This window comes from Sprattus sprattus (genome assembly GCF_963457725.1).
Source record: "Sprattus sprattus genome assembly, chromosome: 9".
Taxonomy (NCBI): domain Eukaryota; kingdom Metazoa; phylum Chordata; class Actinopteri; order Clupeiformes; family Clupeidae; genus Sprattus; species Sprattus sprattus.
In genome coordinates, this window is record NC_137928.1 from 1,667,654 (window position 1) to 1,687,653 (window position 20,000).

The window sequence follows — 20,000 nt, forward strand, 5'->3', positions numbered from 1 at the left end:
TGTGTGTGTGTGGGTGAGTGAAATACTAAAATTGTAAGTATCATTTCATCGAGAATGCGTTTGTATGTTTGTGTGTGTGTGTGGAGGGGGGGGGGGGGGTGTGTGAGTGTATGTGTGTGTGTGTGTGTGTGTGTGTGTGGGGGGGGGGGGGGGGTTGTGCGGAATCAGTGATCATTCGAAGGTGCAGAATAACTCCAGAACTACACAGGGGGAGCTTGTGAATGATCTCAAGGCAGCTGGGACCAGAGTCACCAAGAAAACCATTGGCAACACACCACGCCGTAATGTTTTGAAGTACTGCAGCACTCGCAAGGTCCCCCTGCTCAAGGAAGCGCATGTACAGGGCCATCTGAAGTTTGCCATTGCACACTTGAATGATTCTAAGGAGGATTGGGAGACAGAATGTGGTCAGATGATACCAAAATCAAGCTCTTTGGCATCAACTCGACTTGCCGTGTTTGACAGGGGGGGGAATGCTGAATATGACCCCAAGAGTACATCATACCCACCATCAAGCATGGAGGTGGAAACATTATGCTTTGGGGCTGTTTCTCTGCCAAGGGTACAGGACGACTCCACCGCATCAAGGGGACTATGGATGGGGCCATGTAACGTGGAATATTGGGCTTGAACCTCATTCCCTCATTCCCTCCCATTGAAAACACAACCTTAAAGATATGGAGAGGATCTGGAAAGAGGAGTGGACCAAAATCCCTCCTGAAATGTTTGTAAACCTGTTGACCAACTACAAGAAACGTCTGACGTCTGTGCTTGCCAATAAGGGTTATTCCACCAAGTACTAAGTCATTTTTGTCAGTCAGTTTTGGGGGTTCAAATACTTATTTTTTGCATCAAATGCAAATAAAGTCATAAATGTTATAAAATGCATTTTTCTGGATTTTTTTGTTGAGATTCTGTTTCTCACTGTTAATATACACCTACCATTACAATTATAGATCACACATTTCTTTGCAAGTGGCCAAACTTGTGAAATCGCAAGGGGTTCAAATACTTATTTTCCCCACTGTATATATGTTTGTGTGTGTGTGTGTGTGTGTGTGTGTGTGTGTGTGTGTGTCTGTGTGTGTGTGTATCCCTGAGTGTGTGTGTGGAAATAGAGGATTGGTGATTAATATTCAGGTGTATCATGATGTTTCTCCCAGGCTGGGTCTCTGTAACCTGACAGAGAAGAGCTGTTCCTATCTGGCCTCTGCCCTGACCTCACACTCCTCAAGTCTCACACTGCTGGACCTGCGGGGCAATAAGCTGCTGGGAGACTCAGGAGTGGAACACTTATGTTCTGCTCTTTCTCATCAAAACTGCAAACTGGAGGAACTAATGTAAGTATCATTTCATGTAGTATGTGTTTTTGTGTGGGGAGGTGTGTGTGTGGGTAAGTGAAATAGTAAAATTGTAAGTATCATGTCTCTGTGGGTTTGTGTGTGTGTGTGTGTGTGGGGGGGGGGGGGGGGTAGTGTTGGGGTAAGTGAAATACTACTAATAATATGAAGGTATGTATGTATGTATATTTTTGTTAGTTAGTATGTGTGTGTGTGTTTATTCCCCTGAGCGTGTGTGTGTGTGTGTGTGTGTGTGTGTGTGTGTCTGTGTGTTTCTATCTCTGAGTGAGTGTGTGTTGGTGTTCCTGTTTGTTCCTGTGTGTGTGTGTGTTGGTGTCCCAATATGTGTGTGTATGTGTGTGTGTGTGTCCCTGTGTGTGTGTGTCCCTGTGTGTGTGTCCCTGTGTGTGTGTGTGTGTGTGTGTGTGTGTGTCCCTGTGTGTGTGTGTGTGTGTGTGTTTGTGTGTGTGTGTGTGTAAGTGTGTGTAAGTGTGTGTGACAAGTAGGACTCTAGGAGACTCGAGGTTCCAGAGAGAGTAAATACAGACTACATGACTGGAGGTGTGTGTATGTGTGTGTGGTGTGTATCCCTGATTGTGTGTGTGTGTGTTTTTTTATTTTTTATCCCTGAGTGTGTGTGGGGAAATAGAGGATTGATGATTCATATTCAGGTGTATCATGATGTTTCTCCCAGGCTGTTTGGCTGTGACCTGACAGAGAAGAGCTGTTCCTATCTGGCCTCTGCCCTGACCTCACACTCAAGTCTCACACAGCTGAACCTGAGCCTCAATAACCTGAGTGCATCAGATGTTGAGCAGCTCTCTGCTCTTGTGGAGGACCCCCATAATAAACTGGAGGAACTACTGTGAGTAAATATCTCATCAAAACTATCTCACGCATGTCTTTATAACACGAAACCCAACATGGATGCCTGTCTTTTATTTTCTGTTCTCCAGATTCTCTCTCTTCTGTCTGTTTCCTCTGTGGTCCTCTGCTTTTGCTCATCCGTCTTTCATCCTTCTTCCTCCCTTGTGTTTCCCTCTTTCTTTTTCTGCCACCTTACAGCTCAGGGCTGTCTTACATCTCATCTCATCCTTTGGTTATTTGTCATCTTTTACTCATCATGTTTGTTTGTTTGTGACCTTTGACCTTGACCTTTGGCCCCCATCTCTCTCAGTCACTCTCATTTCTTTCACCCACCTCTTTTTCTTTTCATGTCTATTTTTCCTCAATTTTTCTTTCTTTCTTTTTTTCATTCTCTCTGTCCATTTTATGTTTCTGAAATGACTCCAGTCTTTAACTCGCATCAAAGTAAGTCCAGTAAGAGTCATAATACTATCTCATCTTAGTGTGTCTCAGGCTCCCATGCCCAAGGTAACAGGTTCAAGCCCAGTAAGGGACTGAAAAGGTTACAAACACCATAAAGGGAATGTGAAGCCATCTCTATTGGTCGAGCCAGACGCCACTCTCTTCTTCTGATTGGACCAGTGGTTTTGGACTTTTTAGCTTCGCCCTTACTGTTTCTGCTGCAGTGTGTCTAATGTGTGTGTTTATCATGGCTGCTGTTACTGAGGTCAGAATACAGCAGCCCTCTGTCTCTCATGCAGTCTGGGTCACTGGGAGACAGTTGTCATGGAGACTGGTGGATTGTTGTGTCTTTTCTTTTGTCATACAGTTGGGAAGGCTACTTTACACAACAGACGTGAGCTTGATGGGGTCTGTGGTCCAGAACAGACTGATTGATTATTTAATTCTCTCCTTTATCCTTCTGATGGGATTAATGAGCAGCAGTGTGTAGAGCCAAGGCCGTCTTTCATCCTTCTCTCTCCCTTGTTCTTCCCCCTCTTTTCTGTCTAACACCTTACAGCTCTGGGCTGTCTTACATCTCATCTCATCCTTTGGTTATTTGTCTTCTTTGACTCATCATGTTTGTTTGTTTGTGACCCCACTACTCATTGAGTCACTTGCTGGTTATGCTCCCACCTACTTAAATGCTCTTGTAAGGGCAAATGCTCCTGTCACTTCCAGAGCAGGGGCGTCCCTCTACACCTTTTAAGAAGCTCTTTAAGACCCAACTCTTCAGAGAGCACCTCCCTTACTAACTTGCACTTCTACTAGTACTTAACTTGCACTTCTAGTTACATTCCTTCACTTTTTTTAAAACATAAAGGGGAGGCCACACAGAATGTATAATAATAATAAGTTATTCATTAAATGGTACAGGTTTATATTTATATAATAATTATAGGCAAAAGTCTGGTGAATGTCAGTGCTGTGAATAGAAACCAAAAAATGTAATGCAAAGTCAGTTCAAGGGTAATTCAAAACAAACGAGGACGACAATCCACAATCTATTGCGTATCCAAAATCCTATCACTATCCAACGACCAACGATAACCAAATGCTGAAAAGACCAACGCTCTCCCGACTGCCGGCTGATCAGGGGTTATGTAGCCCAGCCAATCAATGATACACCTGTCCCCAAATCACCTGCTGGAGAGCGAGAGAGAGAGAGAGAGAGAGAACAGGCATTCAAATATCACAGGGCGGTGCCTAGACCCGCCAGGATTGCAACAGGGGACAGTACATGTGTGTTACATGTACGTGTGTTTTGTGTGGGTGTGTGTGTTTTGGTCACCCTGCAGTGAATGTGTTGGTGTGTTTGATGCAGTGTCATTTTTGAGGTACAGTGTGTATGTGAAGAACCCTGTGATGGATCAAGTGTGTGTGTGTTTCAATCACCCTGCAAAGATCTGTGTGTGTGTGTTTGTGTGTGTGTGTGTGTGATCTGGCGTGTGTGATATAGTGTAATGAGAGAGCTATGGTGTGTGTGTATGTTTGTATTAGAATGGGGATGGGTGAACTACTGTTTGTGTGTGTGTGTGTGTGTGTGTGTGTGTGTGTGTGTGTGTGTGTGTGTGTGTGTGTGGGGGTGGGGGTGTGTGTGGGGGTGTTTGTGTGAGTGTGAGAGAGAATGTGTGTGTTCTGGCGTGTGTGATATAGTGTAATGAGTGAGGTATGTTGAGTGTGTATGTTTGTTTTAGTATGGGGATGGGTGAACTACTGTTTGTGTGTCTGTGTGTGTGTGTGTGTGTGTGTGTGAGAGAGAGTGTGTGTGTTCTGGCGTGTGTGATATAGTGTAATGAGTGAGGTATGGTGAGTGTATTTAAGCAATAAGCCCCAAGAGGCCGTGCTTTGCGCTGATTTTAGAACAGGTAAGGGAGTTGTTAGGCACGACGCGAAGCGGAGTGCCATTAAACCCCCTTACCTGTTCTAAAATCAGCGCAAAGCACGGACTCACGGGGCTTATTGCTTTTCTAAACCTGTTACTACACATATTTGATATGGTTTCATAAATAAAGACAATTCAATTTAAGAAACAATAGTTTAATGATAAACCGTCATTCTTCCGCCACTAAAAATGATAGTCCCTAAATAAATCGTTGCCACGCAACCCTTGAAGCAACGCAACAGCCAGATGGAACACTGGGTATGAAATGCGCTATATGAATGCCTTGCCATTCGCTGCGCAGTAACATGGAATGTAATCAGGTCAAATTGTAAGGTAATGCTGGATTTTACAACGGCTTTTAGCCAATCACAATCAAGGATTTGAACAATCAGGTTTAGAAGTTTGTATTAGTATGGGGATGGGTGAACTACTGTGTGTGTGTGTGTGTGTGTGTGTGTGTGTGTGTGTGTGTGTGTGTGTGTGTGTGTGTGTGTGTGTGTGTGTGTGTGTGTGTGTGTGTGTTTGTGTGTCTGTGTGTGTGTGTGTGTGTTTGTGTGTTAAAGAGAGAGTGGCCAGTGCCGCTGCAAGCCATTTTGGTGCCCTAAGCATAACTCCTTTATGAGTGACACTTTCTTCCAGGTGCTCGCGTGCGCCAACGGCTGACCAACAATAATGAAAATCGCAAGGTTTCGCATTAGCCATACCATAAACCTTTCAATGTAATGTTGGCAAACCACTACTGGACTTGCTTGGATGTATTGTTCATAGTAATAGTCAACACAATTATTACAAGTTTCTCTCAAATTTCATGTTGTTTTCTTGAAATAGCATTTTTTGTTTTAGCCCGCACTTCGGTCAGAATCAGAGTCAGAACGTTAACAGTCATATTTTTGTCTTTTCCTGGATACAAAAGAAGGCTGTGATTGGAATACGGGACTGGATCTGTCCCTGACGGGACAAAACAAAATCACCCATAATTCGGGATGTCCCGGACAATAAGGGACGTTTGGCAACCCTACTTGCACCTTAGTTATAACATATTTGAGTGTGCTAACATTAGCAATAACGTCAGCTAGTTCGAGGTGTATGCATAAGCTAACCATTAAATTAGCAGCACATTTCCCGTATTTAACAATGATTAAACCATGGACTCACCGAAAGGGCACGGGCATCATCGCACCATTGTTACTTTTTTTGAGCAATTAAATATATCTCTTGTTCTGCCTGTTTGTGATATACGTACATGAGTAAAAGGTGCCTTATATTTCCATACTGAAATAATATCAGCATCATAATTTTATAACTATGATGATTTTTCAGTTGCTTATTGTTTGGTGCCCCCTCAGGAGTGTTAGTAAGTGCGTGTTATGGGAGCGGCGGCACTGAGAGTGGCTGTCTGTGTTGGGTAAAATATGGATTTTGTAAGGGAAGTGTAATGATATGAACATGTATCCATCAGCTAGATGGCGCATGTACAGAGTGATACCAGATGTTAAGTGATGAAGTCGCATGTTTCATGTTGTAAGCCTGTTGCATACAAGACGTGAGAGATAAAGAACATTCTCTTCAAGTTATGGTTTGTTTATTGAAGAACCCAACATAAAAAACAGGAAGCACATAGCAACGAGTGAGCTCCAGTGTGTAAGTGTGTGTGTGTGTGTGTGTGTGTGTGTGTGTGTGTGTGTGTGAGAGAGAGAGAGAGAGAGAGATGCAGGAGTTCAGCATCTCTGAGATGTACTGAAGAATCTCCTCTGCAAACTGGAGAAACTGATAACTGTGAACACATTAATAATTGTCTTCTAGTGTGGATGGTCATACCCTCAGAAGGGAGAGTCCAGCAGCAGCACCAGCCTCCACTAGCAGTTCCCACTCCTCAGATGCTGCAGAGCTGCACCTCACAGACAAAAGCCAGCAGGATCCAGGAGCACAGCTGCTCTCTGATGACACTCCCAAGTGAGTATTGGGGTCAACAGCACATAGTACATACACAAACACACATTTTACATTTACATTTAGTCTTTAAGCAGACGCTTTTGTCCAAAGCGACGTACAAGGTAGAGAACAGTCAAACTAAGAGCAATAAAACCTGGTATAACAATAAATACTACTTTTTAAAGAAATAGAAAACGACATAGAAAGAAAAAGAAGTGCGGGACTGTCTCTGCTTAGGTGCAGGTTAAGCCAAGGTGCCAGTTAGGAAGGGAGGTGCTCTCTGAAGAGTTGGGTCTTCAAGAGCTTCTTGAAGGTAGAGAGGGACGCCCCTGCTCTGGTACTGCTAGGCAGTTCGTTCCACCAACGTGGAACTACAAATGAGAATAGTCTGGATTGCCGTGCTTGCACAAGCGGCAGTGCCAAACGGCGCTCACTAGATGAGCGCAGCGTCTTGGGTGTAACATTTGCCCTTACAAGAGCATTCACAATACAATACAATACAATACAATACAATACAACACACAGTGATGAATAATCTACTGATGTTAAATAAATCAATCACTTACTAAAATCAATCACTAAGGACATGAAAGACACACACACACACACACACACACACACACACACACACACACACACATACAAAAAACACACACACACACACACACCACACAGTCTTCAGGAGGCACCCAGAGAGAGCAATAGGTTACTCTCCTCTGCCTGTGTGTGTGTGTGGGTGTGTGTGTGTGTGTGTGTGTGTGTGTATGTCTGTATGTGTTTGTTTGTGTGTGTATTTGTCTGTGTATGTGTGTTTGTGCGTGTGTGTATATGTCTGTGTGTGAGCGAGTGTATTGTGGTACTCCAAGCTACTCTTTGGGTCCCACTAGGTAATATACCGGGCTATACTGGGCAGGCTTTAGGACCCTGGGAGGTGCTCTGGGGACTAGTGAGGTTGGGGCATCCATTAATTGGAGGCTCAGCTGCTAATTGTTAGAGTAGTTGGACACTGAGCAGCCATTAGATAGACCAGGGTTTTTAAAGAGTCAGTGTGAAGCAGGGCTGAAGAGGGGAAGGAACCGGTAACAGTGTGTAAGCCGGTGGGCTTATGTCTTTTATGTTAGGGATATATTTTAATTCTTAAAAAAAAAAAAAAAATCGGCAGTGCGACGAGGGCCCCCCCTGGTGGCCGAGGCCCAGGGCAACTGCGCAATGGAACGAACTGCCTCTGCTCGTCGTCCAGAAAGTTTGTGTGTGTGTAGACTGTGTCCTTCTTTGTGTGTGTGTGTGTGTGTGTCTGTCAGTGAAGACTGTCTTACTTTGCACTCATTTGAAGCTCATCTATTGTTGAGATTAAGCAATTTCCAAGCATTTACTCCACACATTACTGGTTAACCTGTTTTATTTTTCTCACTATATTTTTTGACGGTTCTGCTCTTCAATGGATTGCAAATTTTGATATTGACCTCAACATCCTATTGTGGAATGATTCACACTGGTGTAGGGTAATAACCTGGAAAAACTAGTCACTGGTTTTCTGCCTTTCATTTGTGTTTCTGTGTGTGTGTCTTATAGCAGCGATGGCCCACAGAGGAGCTGTGAATCCTGTGCTGAAGTTCCAGACAACAGCCACTGGGTCCTGGTGGAGCCTGAAGTTTCTACAGAGAAGAGCATCTCAACCTACAGCCTGAGCTCTCCTGCAGGGAGCTATGAGTGCTCAGAGTCTGGTCTGCGCTGGTCGTGTGCCGGTCCAGTCACCCTGCAGTACCGCTTCACAGATTGGCATGCCTATGCTGAAGAGCTGGCCCACATGCAGTCCAGACCAGCTGGTCCTCTGATGGACATCAAGCTCATGTCAGGAGAGCTGGAGGAGATCCATCTGCCACATTTCCTGTGTTTGGGGGGTTGTGAGGCGTCTGTGCGTGATGCTGTGAGGGTCCTGCATGGGCGGGACAGCGGAGTGTGTGTGGAGGTGTGTGAGCTGACCCGACGCCATGCTAGGCTTGCCCACCCCTCCTTCTCTCCTCTTGGAGTTATCTACTATTTAAAATCTCTGCTCTTTCCCATGAGAGTCCACTCAGAAGTGTTGGTCTATCAGAGCAGCACGTCACCCCTAGTTTTCCACGCCTACCTCCTGCCTGAAGATGCCGGTCTGAAGCAGCTGGTGAAGAGCGATGAGAAGGAGATAGGGGGGGTTTGGAGGGCAAATCCCCAGCCTGTCAGGCCTCTTCAGATAGACGGCTTCTATAGCCTAACGACTGACGACTGCCCCTCTAAGATCTTACCAGAGGAGCTGATGCTGAGATACAGCAAAACCACCCCCAACTTCTTCAAGGTGAAGCTTCTTAAGGCTGCTGCCTCCTTTCACATGGTGTTGTTCAGCTCTGCAGACAGTAGGGGGCAGTCTGTGTGGACAGCAGAATTTCAAACGTTTGATGACGGAGAGGCCAGACAACTACCAGAGAGTCGTGAAAGGACCAGAGGCGCTCCCACTGAAGGTACTCACACACACACACACACACACACACACACACACACACACACACACACACACACACACACACACACATACTGATGGTACACACACTCACACACACACACACACACACACACACACATTCATACTAAAGATACAAACACAAACACACATACTAAAGGTATACACACACACTGAAGGTACTCTCACTCACACACACACACACACACACACTCTGTACTGGTTGGTTGGAATGGAATATAGAATAAACAATAGTCTAGTTCTCCATAGCCAATAGCACTTCACTATAACTCCTGTCATTTTTAGATGTGCTATTCAAATACGTGTGAATTGACTTTACATTACAAATTCATAGCCCATTCATAGCCCATCTAGTTCTCCATAGCTACTAGCACTTCATAGCCCATCTCTGGTCACTTAACTAAGTTGATGACTTGCGTATGAAATGGGTTTTTGCTGCTAGTTTGTCCACAGTCTCATTGTCAAACTACGCTGTGCAGTCATGAAACATCGCAATGGATTATGGGATTGGTTGATTTGATGGTCTGAGTTGCAGCGTTACATCTGGCAAGAGACGATTTGTTTGTGGCACGAATATCATTTATTATGTCAGACACATTACTGTATTTCTCCGAAAGCGCACTGGTGACTGTGACTGTAATAGACTGGTGATTGTGACTGCAATAGAATGGTGATTGTGACTGTAATAGACTGGTGATTGTGACTGTAATAGACTGGTGATTGTGACTGTAATAGACTGGTGATTGTGACTGTAATAGACTGGTGATTGTGTTTGTGACAATAATAGACTGGTGATTGTGACAGTAATAGACTGGTAATTGTGACTGCAATAGAATGGTGATTGTGACTGTAATAGACTGGTGATTGTGTTTGTGACAATAATAGACTGGTGATTGTGACAGTAATAGACTGGTAATTGTGACTATAATCGACTGGTGATTGTGACTGTGACTGTAATAGACTGGTGATTGTGTCTGTGACTGTAATAGACTGGTGATTGTGACTGTAATAGACTGGTGATTGTGACTGTAATAGACTGGTGATTGTGACTGTGACTGTAATAGTCTGGCGATTGTGTCTGTGACTGTAATAGACTGGTGGTTGTGTCTGTAATAGACTGGTGATTGTGTTTGTGACTGTAATAGACTGTTGATTGTGTCTGTGACTATCAGGGCCACTGACAGGTTTGGCTGGGCCCGGGACAAAATTCTCTCAATGCCCCCCCCCCCCCCCCCCCCCCCCCAAAAAAAAAACAAACCACACACACCTCTACTTTCTCAGTCCCTACCCTACCCTTAAATGACGGAAATTCAAAAAAATTACAACTTTAATTGGATAGGCTATGGATATGGACTGAGTGAAGTTATGGCTTTCAGAATCACACCACAATAAAACTCACGCTATTGTATTCACTTAGAGCTCATTAACTGCACATTTCATCGACCATTTTTCTCTTGACCGAGGGGAATCATGTCAAGGGTACTTTTATTTATCGCCAGACCCGCGTGTATGTCCGCTGAACTTCCAGAGAACGTTTGGGCCCATTCATCTGGCGAGTGTCAAGTTAACGGCAATCAGAAACTAAGTTACAGGCTACCCCAAAACGTCACGTTTATAACCCATTCGTTACATCCAACTCTATCTAAATGGCAATTTCACACGTTGCCATGCCACTGGATTATTTTAAACCATGAGCCGCGTTACACTGGCTGTAATTCAGCTGACTGGGGATGATTCTCAAATCAATTCAGCCCAGGGGCGGAGTGGAACACAAAAATCCACCAGGACAATTCTGACTGCACCGGCCCACCACCGGCCCACAACGAGCCCAAAACTGGGCCAACCCGCATCCCGTCCACCTCCCATATATCAACTACACAAACAAACGGGCGGCTTTTGATCATTATTGTTAGATTTATCCTAGTGTTGATGTGTGGGTGACAGACATGACAGTGACAGTGTATTTGTATACGTACATTTATGGAAATACGGAACAAATCGCGTCCCGTATTGGCTCAAATGTTATGCTAATTCGCAACAATGTGTCCTGTCAACTCACTCGCATCTAGTTGACGGCTGGTTGAATAAATCCGTAATTCTTGTACATTTTGATGCACTTTCCTCCAGCATCCGCCTCTTTTTCAGTCTGGCCTTTTTGCCCCTTCCTTTCTCCTTTCTCTTATGTCCCTTCATCAGGTCCGCTTCACCTGCTCTCTCTCCCTGATAGCCGCTAATTTATCTTCCTAGGTTCCCTTGATAAAGGCAGAACGATACGCATTTCCCATGAGGCTGTGCTCCGACCATTCTACATTCAACAAAAAAACTAATTAAATCGCTGGCCAATTTATATTTGTGGTCATGAAAGTAATGGAGCGTCTGAATAAAAAGAATTACATCAATATAGGAGGCTAAACAAAAATCAGAAGGTTGGATTAATGGTAGTGAGTTTGACACACACCATAGGTATGATGTACAGAGACAAATAGTGCTATAAAGACTGGTTGGACTGCCCAGTTGTACAACTCTCGGAGAACTTAGAGATTTTCACGGGACCATGATTTGACGTACATGCAAACTCGATGGGCCGCTCATGAATTTGACACGGCAGCTGCGAAGGGGTCCAGTTATGGGCCCCCCCCGTTCCAGGGCCAGTTCAGGGCCCGGGACAACGTACCCGTTTGTCCCCCCCTGTCGGCGGGGCTGGTGACTATAATAGTCTGATGATTGTGTCTGTGACTGTAATAGACTGGTGATTGTGACTGTAATAGACTGGTGATTGTGACTGTAATAGACTGGTGACTGTGACTGTAATAGACTGGTGATTGTGACTGTGACTGTAATAGACTGGTGATTGTGACTGTAATAGACTGGTGTTTGTGACTGTAATAGACTGGTGTTTGTGACTGTAATAGACTGGTGATTGTGTTTGTGACTGTATTAGACAGGTGATTGTGTTTGTGACTGTAATAGACTGGTGATTGTGTTTGTGACTGTAATAGACTGGTGACTGTGGTTGTGACTGTAATAGACTGATGATTGTGTCTCTGACTGTAATAGACTGGTGATACTGTCTCTGACTGTAAAAGACTGTTGATTGTGTCTCTGACTAATAGACTGGTGATTGTGACTGGGACTGTAATAGACTGGTGATTGTGACTGTAATAGAGAGGTGATTGTGATTGTGACTGTCATAGACTGGTGATTGTGACTGTGACTGTAATAAACTGGTGATTGTGACTGTGACTGTAATAGACTGGTGATTGTGACTGTGACTGTAATTACCTGGTGATTGTGACTGTGACTGTAATAGGCTGAAATGCTCCTGACTGTTAATCCTCAGGTCAGAACAACAGTCAAACTGTGGCTCCTTCAGTGTCTCATAACCAAGTCCAGAGAGACGTGAACATCACAACTCATATTCACGGTGAGAACATCAAAATACAAAACAAGCAAGTCAGGGAATTATGTAAGGGATCGACGAGCTGTCCAGTTCTACGAAGTTAATGGACGCTGCGGGGCAAAGCACACCACAACGCGGAGCGGAGTGTTGCTCCGCAGAAGTCCATTAACTTCGTAGAACTGGACAGCTCGGAGGCCGTTATCCCGCTTATCTCCCGTTTACAACATCCAAAAATGTTTTTATTATTATTATTATTTAGAATTTCCTTTATCTTTAGGAAATGTAATATGCATAATAACCTGATGAATTCTTGATTTGAAGCCTGGTGCTCCCGTTAGAGAAAGTAGTGCCTGGAACCGGCTGTTTTTCAAAAAACAAAACGTTACGTTGGTTGTCAATGGTAACCATTCAAGAGCATTGATATGGAACGGCGATTTAACGTTTCTACTGGGACTACGTCCAAGGTGTCCGGTTATACGAACTTAATGTACACCCCATTAGCCAATCAGAAAACAGTATTTCGTTCCAGAGGGAGATAAGACAGAATAATCAGCCATATTCATACAATTAAGTTCTATAGACCAGCCCACACATACAACAGTTGGAGAAACTAATATTCCCAGTAGCAGTTGTTTCATGTTGCTGTAGTTGCCCATAAGTCACATTTCTTTTGTTGTGTTTCTTCCTTTATCTGCTGTTTCCACCCTTTTCTCTCTGTAAAGTCCAACCATCAGCAGCAGTCAACACAGACAGGTAAATGGAGTTATATGGATATAGAGACATATACTATGTCTGTCTGAGTCATATAGTTATATATCTCTGCATTGGGTGGCTGTGAGTTATATGGGTATAGATACATATACTATGTCTGTCATATAGAGTTTTATATGTGTCTGGCAGTAGGGACTCCTTGCAGCCCAGCAGGAGCCCAGGACAGGTCGACAGCCAGGGGGCAGCTGCCTTTGTGGACAAGAAGAGGGCAGAACTCATCAGCAGGGTGAGAGAGGTGATGCCCATAGCTGACGAGATCCTCACCTAGGGAGTCATCGTCCAGGAGACCTACTCTAACATCCAAAATGCTCCCACCAGTGAGAACAAAATTAGGGTCCTTTATGACGGCCTGCACGCAGCTGGAGCTCAGGGCAAACTGGCCTTCTACAGGATCCTTCAGGCACAGCAGCGCCACCTAGTGGAGGATCTATGGACAGTGTGACGACAGCAGGGCACCCAGCCAGCCAGGGTCTACTCTCATCTCAGAGATCCTGCAAAATACTGCTCCTTTCCTCGAGATCCTGGGTGTTTCTCAAAGTCAAGGATTCTTCCTTGGTATTATGGGTCCTTTTGAGTCCTTTCAAGTCAGGTCCTTCAAAAGACTCCCTCCTAGCATTCAGACACCAAACAATAAAACAGTCTAGCGAGTATGCAGGTGCATCATCGAAAAGTTCCCACCTTCAAATTCCGCACCACTTTTTTGTAAAAAGTCTCTGGTGAACGCAGAGGATACTTTAACTGCATCCTTGAAAATTCTCTGAACAAAGGACCTATTTTGAAGGATCCCAGACATCATAACAGTCCTTCAGTGGGATTCAATGACCACATCGTTGATAGACAGCCGTCAAGGATCCGTCCTTGACTTTGAAAAACGCCCACTGGAGTTTCTGTGGTGGTGCACTGCCAAATACTGTGCCTGTTTCTCTGACAGTCCATTAATTAGATCTGATTGAAAATGTACTGCTATATGGTTGATCCCTACATGAATGCTTTTTCAGAAAATCCATTGATATAAATATATGATTTTGTGGCTTTTTCATACACGTTAACAACCTTATTGTTTAACCCACAGCTTGATGCGCCCCCCCAGAGGAGGACGCAGAGTGAACCAAGAGGTATGGATGTGGATGAGCCCTTGGCAAGTGGTCGTTTTAGTTTAGTGTGTGGTTTAGTGTGTGGTTTTCTTTAACGTTTCACTTCAACAGATCTGATCATATCAGTTTCAGGATTAGTAAGTACACAAGGGGATGTGGTGTATTGTGAAATTTTAAGTACTGATGTTTTTTTTCTTTTTTCGCCACCTTTAAATCATCACAATCCAGGACAGGATTTTTTCTGTAGGCACAAGGTGGCCCTGGAAAGTCGTCTTCCCCGTGTCCTCAACCCCATTCTTAGCCAACTCCAGGAGAGGAAGGTTCTTAATGACCAGGAGCGGGAGGAGGTGATGAGCAAACACACCAGTGTGGAACAGAACTGTGTTCTGCTCACCATGATACAAAACAAAGGAGTCACAGCCCAGCAAGCATTCTACGAAGTTCTAAAAGAGGCAGACCCATGCCTGGTGGAGGATCTGGAAGGCTAATGTCATGGTTAATGTCAAGTCTGATCAAAAGCAGAGTACTTTATCCAACAGACACAGCAACATGCAGTAGTAATGTACAATTCCTTTTAATGTTGGGAACGGGGTCCGGCAGGGGGGTATATTATCCCCAGCCCTTTCCAATATCTATATGACCGACCTTTCCAGGCAGCTGGGGGAATGCAGTACAGGTTGTATGATAGGTGATTCCCTGGTCAACCACTTTAAGTATGCAGACGACCTAGCTTTACTATCCCCGAGTAGAGGTGGGTTTAAACACCTGCTTAACATCTGCACTAATTATGGGGTCGATTTTGATGTTAAATATAATGCCAAGAAGGGTGTGATAATGGTCTGTAGAACTAAAGAGGACATGGATATTAAGTTCCCTGCCTTTCATCTTTCTGGGCAAGCTCTGGGGGTGTCCAATAGTACCAAATACCTAGGGCACATTATCACAGACACGTTGGAGGATGATGCTGACATGTTTAGACAGAGGAGATTGCTCTATGTCCAAGCTAACATGTTGGTTAGAAAATTCCACCACTGTACATATGATGTAAAAAATAATTTGTTTAGAGCCTACTGCACCCCTCTCTATACAGCTCCACTCTGGGTGAATTACAAGAAGGAGAGCTTGTGTAAATTGAAAGTAGCCTATAATGACTGTCTTAGGATACTCCTGAAGAAACCCAGGAGTACTAGAGCCAGTCAGCTGTTCTGTAATATGGGTCTAACCACCTTCGTGGCCTTGCTGAGGAACCTTACTTTTAAGTCTATGAGTAGGCTGGACCGCTCTTCAAATGTTATAATTGATCTGAAGACAGACCCTGGCCGCAGCTCTGTCAAGTACACATCTAAGATCTGGGAACACAGGCATGAGTGCCTTTTTTAGCCCTTCTTTCCTTGTATATTTATATGTATTTATGAAATTTATATATAATGTGATTGATTATATGTATTGTGCATCTCCCATGTGGGCCTTGAGCCTGTAATAAAGTTTATTATTAATGCATTGAAATTCAAATATATGAATACATTGAACAGGGATTAAAAAAGTTTTTTTAAGTAATCAAATTACTAATTTAGTTAATTAATTAACTTAACTAAGAAATTATTGCTCTTAATTTAACTAAGAAATTATTGCCCTTCCACTTATTTCTCGCCAAAAGACGAGTAGTAATAGAGTTTATAGCTGCAGCATAATTTGGTTCAGCAGAAATGTATAGTTGCGTGTCATCCGCATAACTATGAAAAAATATACATTGTGTTCTCTAATGATGTCCCGAAGAGGCTCTCTAAACTATCTAAACTAAACGCTGTAGCGCAAAACAAAACACTTGAGTCAAACTCGACAAGACTATGATCTAAACTATTACTAGGGCTATAAAATAAACAAGGTTAACTCGGATACGAACAGCGACGATACTAACCAAATGTCAGGAATGCAGGAACTGGAAGGTAATCCTTGTAGTGCGAGACCAGACACCGAGTGAAGGGAGTGCGAGGTATATGTAGGGAAGTGACGTGTTGGAAATCAGTGTAATCCTGGTGTAACAATAAATACTACTTTACATAAGAAATAAAAATAAACAAAATAAAATGAAATAGAAAGAAAAAGAAGTGCAGGAATGTGACCGCTGTGCAAGTTAAGCACCAGTTGCCAGTTTAAGAAGGGAGGTGCTCTCTGAAGAGTTGGGTCTTTAAAAGCTTATTGAAGGTGGGATGCCCCTGCTCTGGAAGTGCTAGGCAGTTTGTTCCAACAACCTGGAACTACAAATGTGAATAGTCTGGATTGCCGTACTTGCACAGACTGCAGAGCCAAACAACGCTCACTGGAAGAGTGCAGCATCCGGGGGGGGGGTACGATTTGCCCTTACAAGAGCATTTAGGTAGGTGGGAGCAGAACCAGCATTCACTCTGTAGGCAAGCATAAGAGACTTGAACTTAATGAACACGCCTCCACTCTCCATTCATCTCACTGTTGCGAGCCACAGGCACAGGCAGCCAGTAGAGTAAAATGAGTAGCGGGGTGACGTGTGTCTTTTTCGGAAGGACCTGGAGACAGAGGCGATGTGGTCCCTGAAAGTCAGTTGGTCATCAATAATAGCCCTGAGGTTTCTTGCTGTTTTTGATGGAACAAGAGATAAGGAGTCAACATTGATACTGATGTTGTGGTGGATGACCTGTTTGGCTGGAAAGACCATCAGTTCCGTTTTTGCCAGGTTCAGCTGAAGGTGGTGATTTTTCATCCATGTGGATATATCAGCAAGACATTTCAAGATCCGTGTTCTGACAGTGGGGTCCTCGGGAGGGAAAGACAGAACCAGTTGAGTGTCATCGGCATAACAGTGATAGGAAAAACCATGCGAGCGGATGATAGGGCCTCGCAAAGTGGTGTAAATGGCAAAGAGAAGTGGTTAAATAAAAGTAGAAAAAACTGCAATTTTGAATTTTGAACGTTTTGAATCCAGACTTGTTTGGATCGAGGAGATTGTTCCTACTAAGTGGGTAAACTGTTTAGATTGTGAATGCACACAGACACTCTCAAGCCATCAATGCCAGGATGAACATGAAGTTACCTTTTATTGAACCGTGGTTGAATTATCTGTGTAAAGGTTGAACTATGAACCATGATTTAATGATCTGTTGTGTCTATAGAAATGATATAAATAACAAAGACATACAAATATGAACAATAATGTACAACAAGGATGAATATAGTAAATACTATATATAAAGTTGGTTATACCTGGGCTCTGTTGAATTCCCTAATGTGATACATTTTCTTTAGAATATCAGTTCCATTTTGATTTTTGCATACTTCTGACCTAGCTCAAGTTTTCTGAGTTTATTCTGAATGATATATCCATGCTCTCGAACCTTTGCTACTAATCCAACAAGCTTGTTGTCATATTCAGTGAACTGCAACCCCCTGTCATCTAGCTACCTGTTCAGTGTGTGAACCACTGAACACCACTCAGATGCTGAAACACAGTCCCCTTCAGTGTGTGCACTGAACACCACTCAGATGCTGAAACACAGTCCCCTTCAGTGTGTGCACTGAACACCACTCAGATGCTGAAACACAGTCCTGGTTGTGTAAATGGGATACATTGTGTCTTGGACCGAGCCATAAACAATCCCAGCCAATCAACACATTGCGTCAGGAACACAGAAGGGAGGGGTGTAATATGATTGGTTGTTGAGCTCAGATATCAACAACCTTTTGCCAATTGTGGACTCTGGATTGGTGGTGGAAAGAGGGAGTTCTACAAACAACAATATATCTGACAATGTAAAATTATAATAATGGCATATTTAGAAATAGTGGCAAGGTGTGAAGTGTGTCATTATAGGTAAATATGAAACTCTGACTTTAATCAAGTATGTATATGTGTTAATCATATGCCTTTGTGAGCTGAAACATGACTGTTATGTAAATCTTTGATTCTTAAGTGCTGACGTTTCTAACTCTGTGTATGTGTCAAAAATTCCCCTCAATTCTAGTTTGTTGTTCCACCTGGTTTTGCTTTCATGTCTATTACAATCTCTCCTGTGTGTGTGTGTGTGTGTGTGTGTGTGTGTGTGTGTGTGTGTGTGTGTGTTTGTGTGTGTGTGTGTGTGCTTTCATCTCTATCACTATATCTCCTGCCACTCCTGCATGCCTTATCCAATCAACTCATCCCTCTCACCTGGTATTCCCCGCCCATCTCCTCACCTGCAGCCCATCTCCTCATTTGTATCTCAGTATTTATACCTGTCCACTCTCACCTGTTCCCTGCCAGATTGGCTTGTGTGTTTTGCTCTTCTGCGTTTGGTTACCCTGTTTTGCCTGTTTTGCCTGTTTGACTGATCTACTGGTTCTGACCCTGTTTGCCTCTTTGACTGATCTCCCGGTTCTGACCCTGTTTGACTGATCTGCCTGTTTGACTGATCTTCTGGTTCTGACCCTGCCTGACAAGACGAGTAAACTGAACTTTCTCTACACTCTGTCTGTCTCGTTGTCGTGCTTTAGGGTTCAGCTCTATCCGTACCTGTGATGGTTACAGTATGTGCCACATGCCAAGCTGTAAGTGGCTGTACATGAGATGAGATAATGGCTGCTGAATAAATGGATTTTTGTTGTTAAACATGTTTGAAACTATGAAATAACTTGTTATGAGCTGTTACCATGACAACGCTATCCAGATATTACCGTGATAGTACCCACTTACTCCCGATCTGTAAAGAGCTACCCAGTTTCTATTGGTGCCAATAAAGTTCATAAACAGAGAGAGAACGCAAGGAGGGTCCAGAGTACACAGAGTATCACACACACACACACACACACACACTTCTCCGATGTGAAATCATTCTGTGCTTGTATGTGTTTGCGCTGTGACTTTGTCAGTTGAATGTTCTCTGAATTCAGCTTGGATTACAGTACATGCACATACAATTCTGTGGGACATTTGTGTGTGTGTAAGGGCGAGTATTTGGTCCTGTGTGTGTGTGCGTGCGTGGGTGCTTGCCCCCCTATCTGTGCTTTTACTGCTGCTGATGCCAGTGCTTCTCAGGTAGGGAGTGCTGGAGATAAGGCCCCCTCCCCCCCACTGCTCTTTGATCCACAGAGACCAGAGTTCAGTCAGAGTGAGACGCCGGGTCGAGACGCAGGTAAGATGAGACTCTCCCTCTGGGCCACAGTTTGTTAATATGTTTGTCTGTCTGTCTGTCTTTTTGTTTGTGTCTGTGTTTGGCTTGTTTACCCCAACGTTGCCGTGGAGAGGAATGATTGAGAGGAATGAATGATGGGGAAGTGGTCGTGGTGTTGAGGCATTGTGCTGCCGCGTGAACTGCAAAGATCAAACTCAAGTCATGTGAGGAAAGGATCATTTCTTTTTATATCGGTAAAATGGTAAACAGTATGTTGCAACCTCAAAACCTTTCAAGCAATCCCTTAATCGCTGTGAATGGCTGTTTGATGAGTGTGTGTTGCCTTTCAATGAGAGAAAAATGGCCTCTGAATACATTGCACTAGTTGATAAAGCTGCTATTAGCCTGTATTGACAGCCCATAATGAGCCCATAACAAGCTCTAACAAGTACTCAGGTTCCCATAGTGGGGTATTCCTGCGGTACGTGTCAGAGTGCAGCACTGTCTATGTCAGGGGTCTCCAACTCAAATTATTAGGGGGCAGATGGGCGTCTAGTCTGGTCAGTAGGGGGCTGGATCTGTTGGCTGGCCCATCA

At 43.9% G+C, this 20,000-nt stretch overlaps 1 protein-coding gene across 1 annotated transcript in view; it reads left to right on the top strand.

Annotated features, from left to right (window-relative positions):
* LOC308369950 (NACHT, LRR and PYD domains-containing protein 3-like) overlaps nucleotides 1-15,662 on the top strand; it is a 34,629-nt gene extending 18,967 nt beyond the window's left edge. Inside the window, exons 12-19 of the mRNA XM_080844511.1 lie at nucleotides 1,164-1,340; nucleotides 2,035-2,205; nucleotides 6,376-6,525; nucleotides 8,077-8,999; nucleotides 13,142-13,172; nucleotides 13,320-13,416; nucleotides 14,263-14,305; nucleotides 14,513-15,662. Of these exons, the coding sequence (XP_080700637.1) occupies nucleotides 1,164-1,340; nucleotides 2,035-2,205; nucleotides 6,376-6,525; nucleotides 8,077-8,999; nucleotides 13,142-13,172; nucleotides 13,320-13,416; nucleotides 14,263-14,305; nucleotides 14,513-14,772 (1,852 nt within the window). The 3' untranslated portion in view covers nucleotides 14,773-15,662. The remainder of the gene's footprint in view (nucleotides 1-1,163; nucleotides 1,341-2,034; nucleotides 2,206-6,375; nucleotides 6,526-8,076; nucleotides 9,000-13,141; nucleotides 13,173-13,319; nucleotides 13,417-14,262; nucleotides 14,306-14,512) is intronic.
* The last annotated feature ends 4,338 nt before the right edge of the window (nucleotides 15,663-20,000 follow it).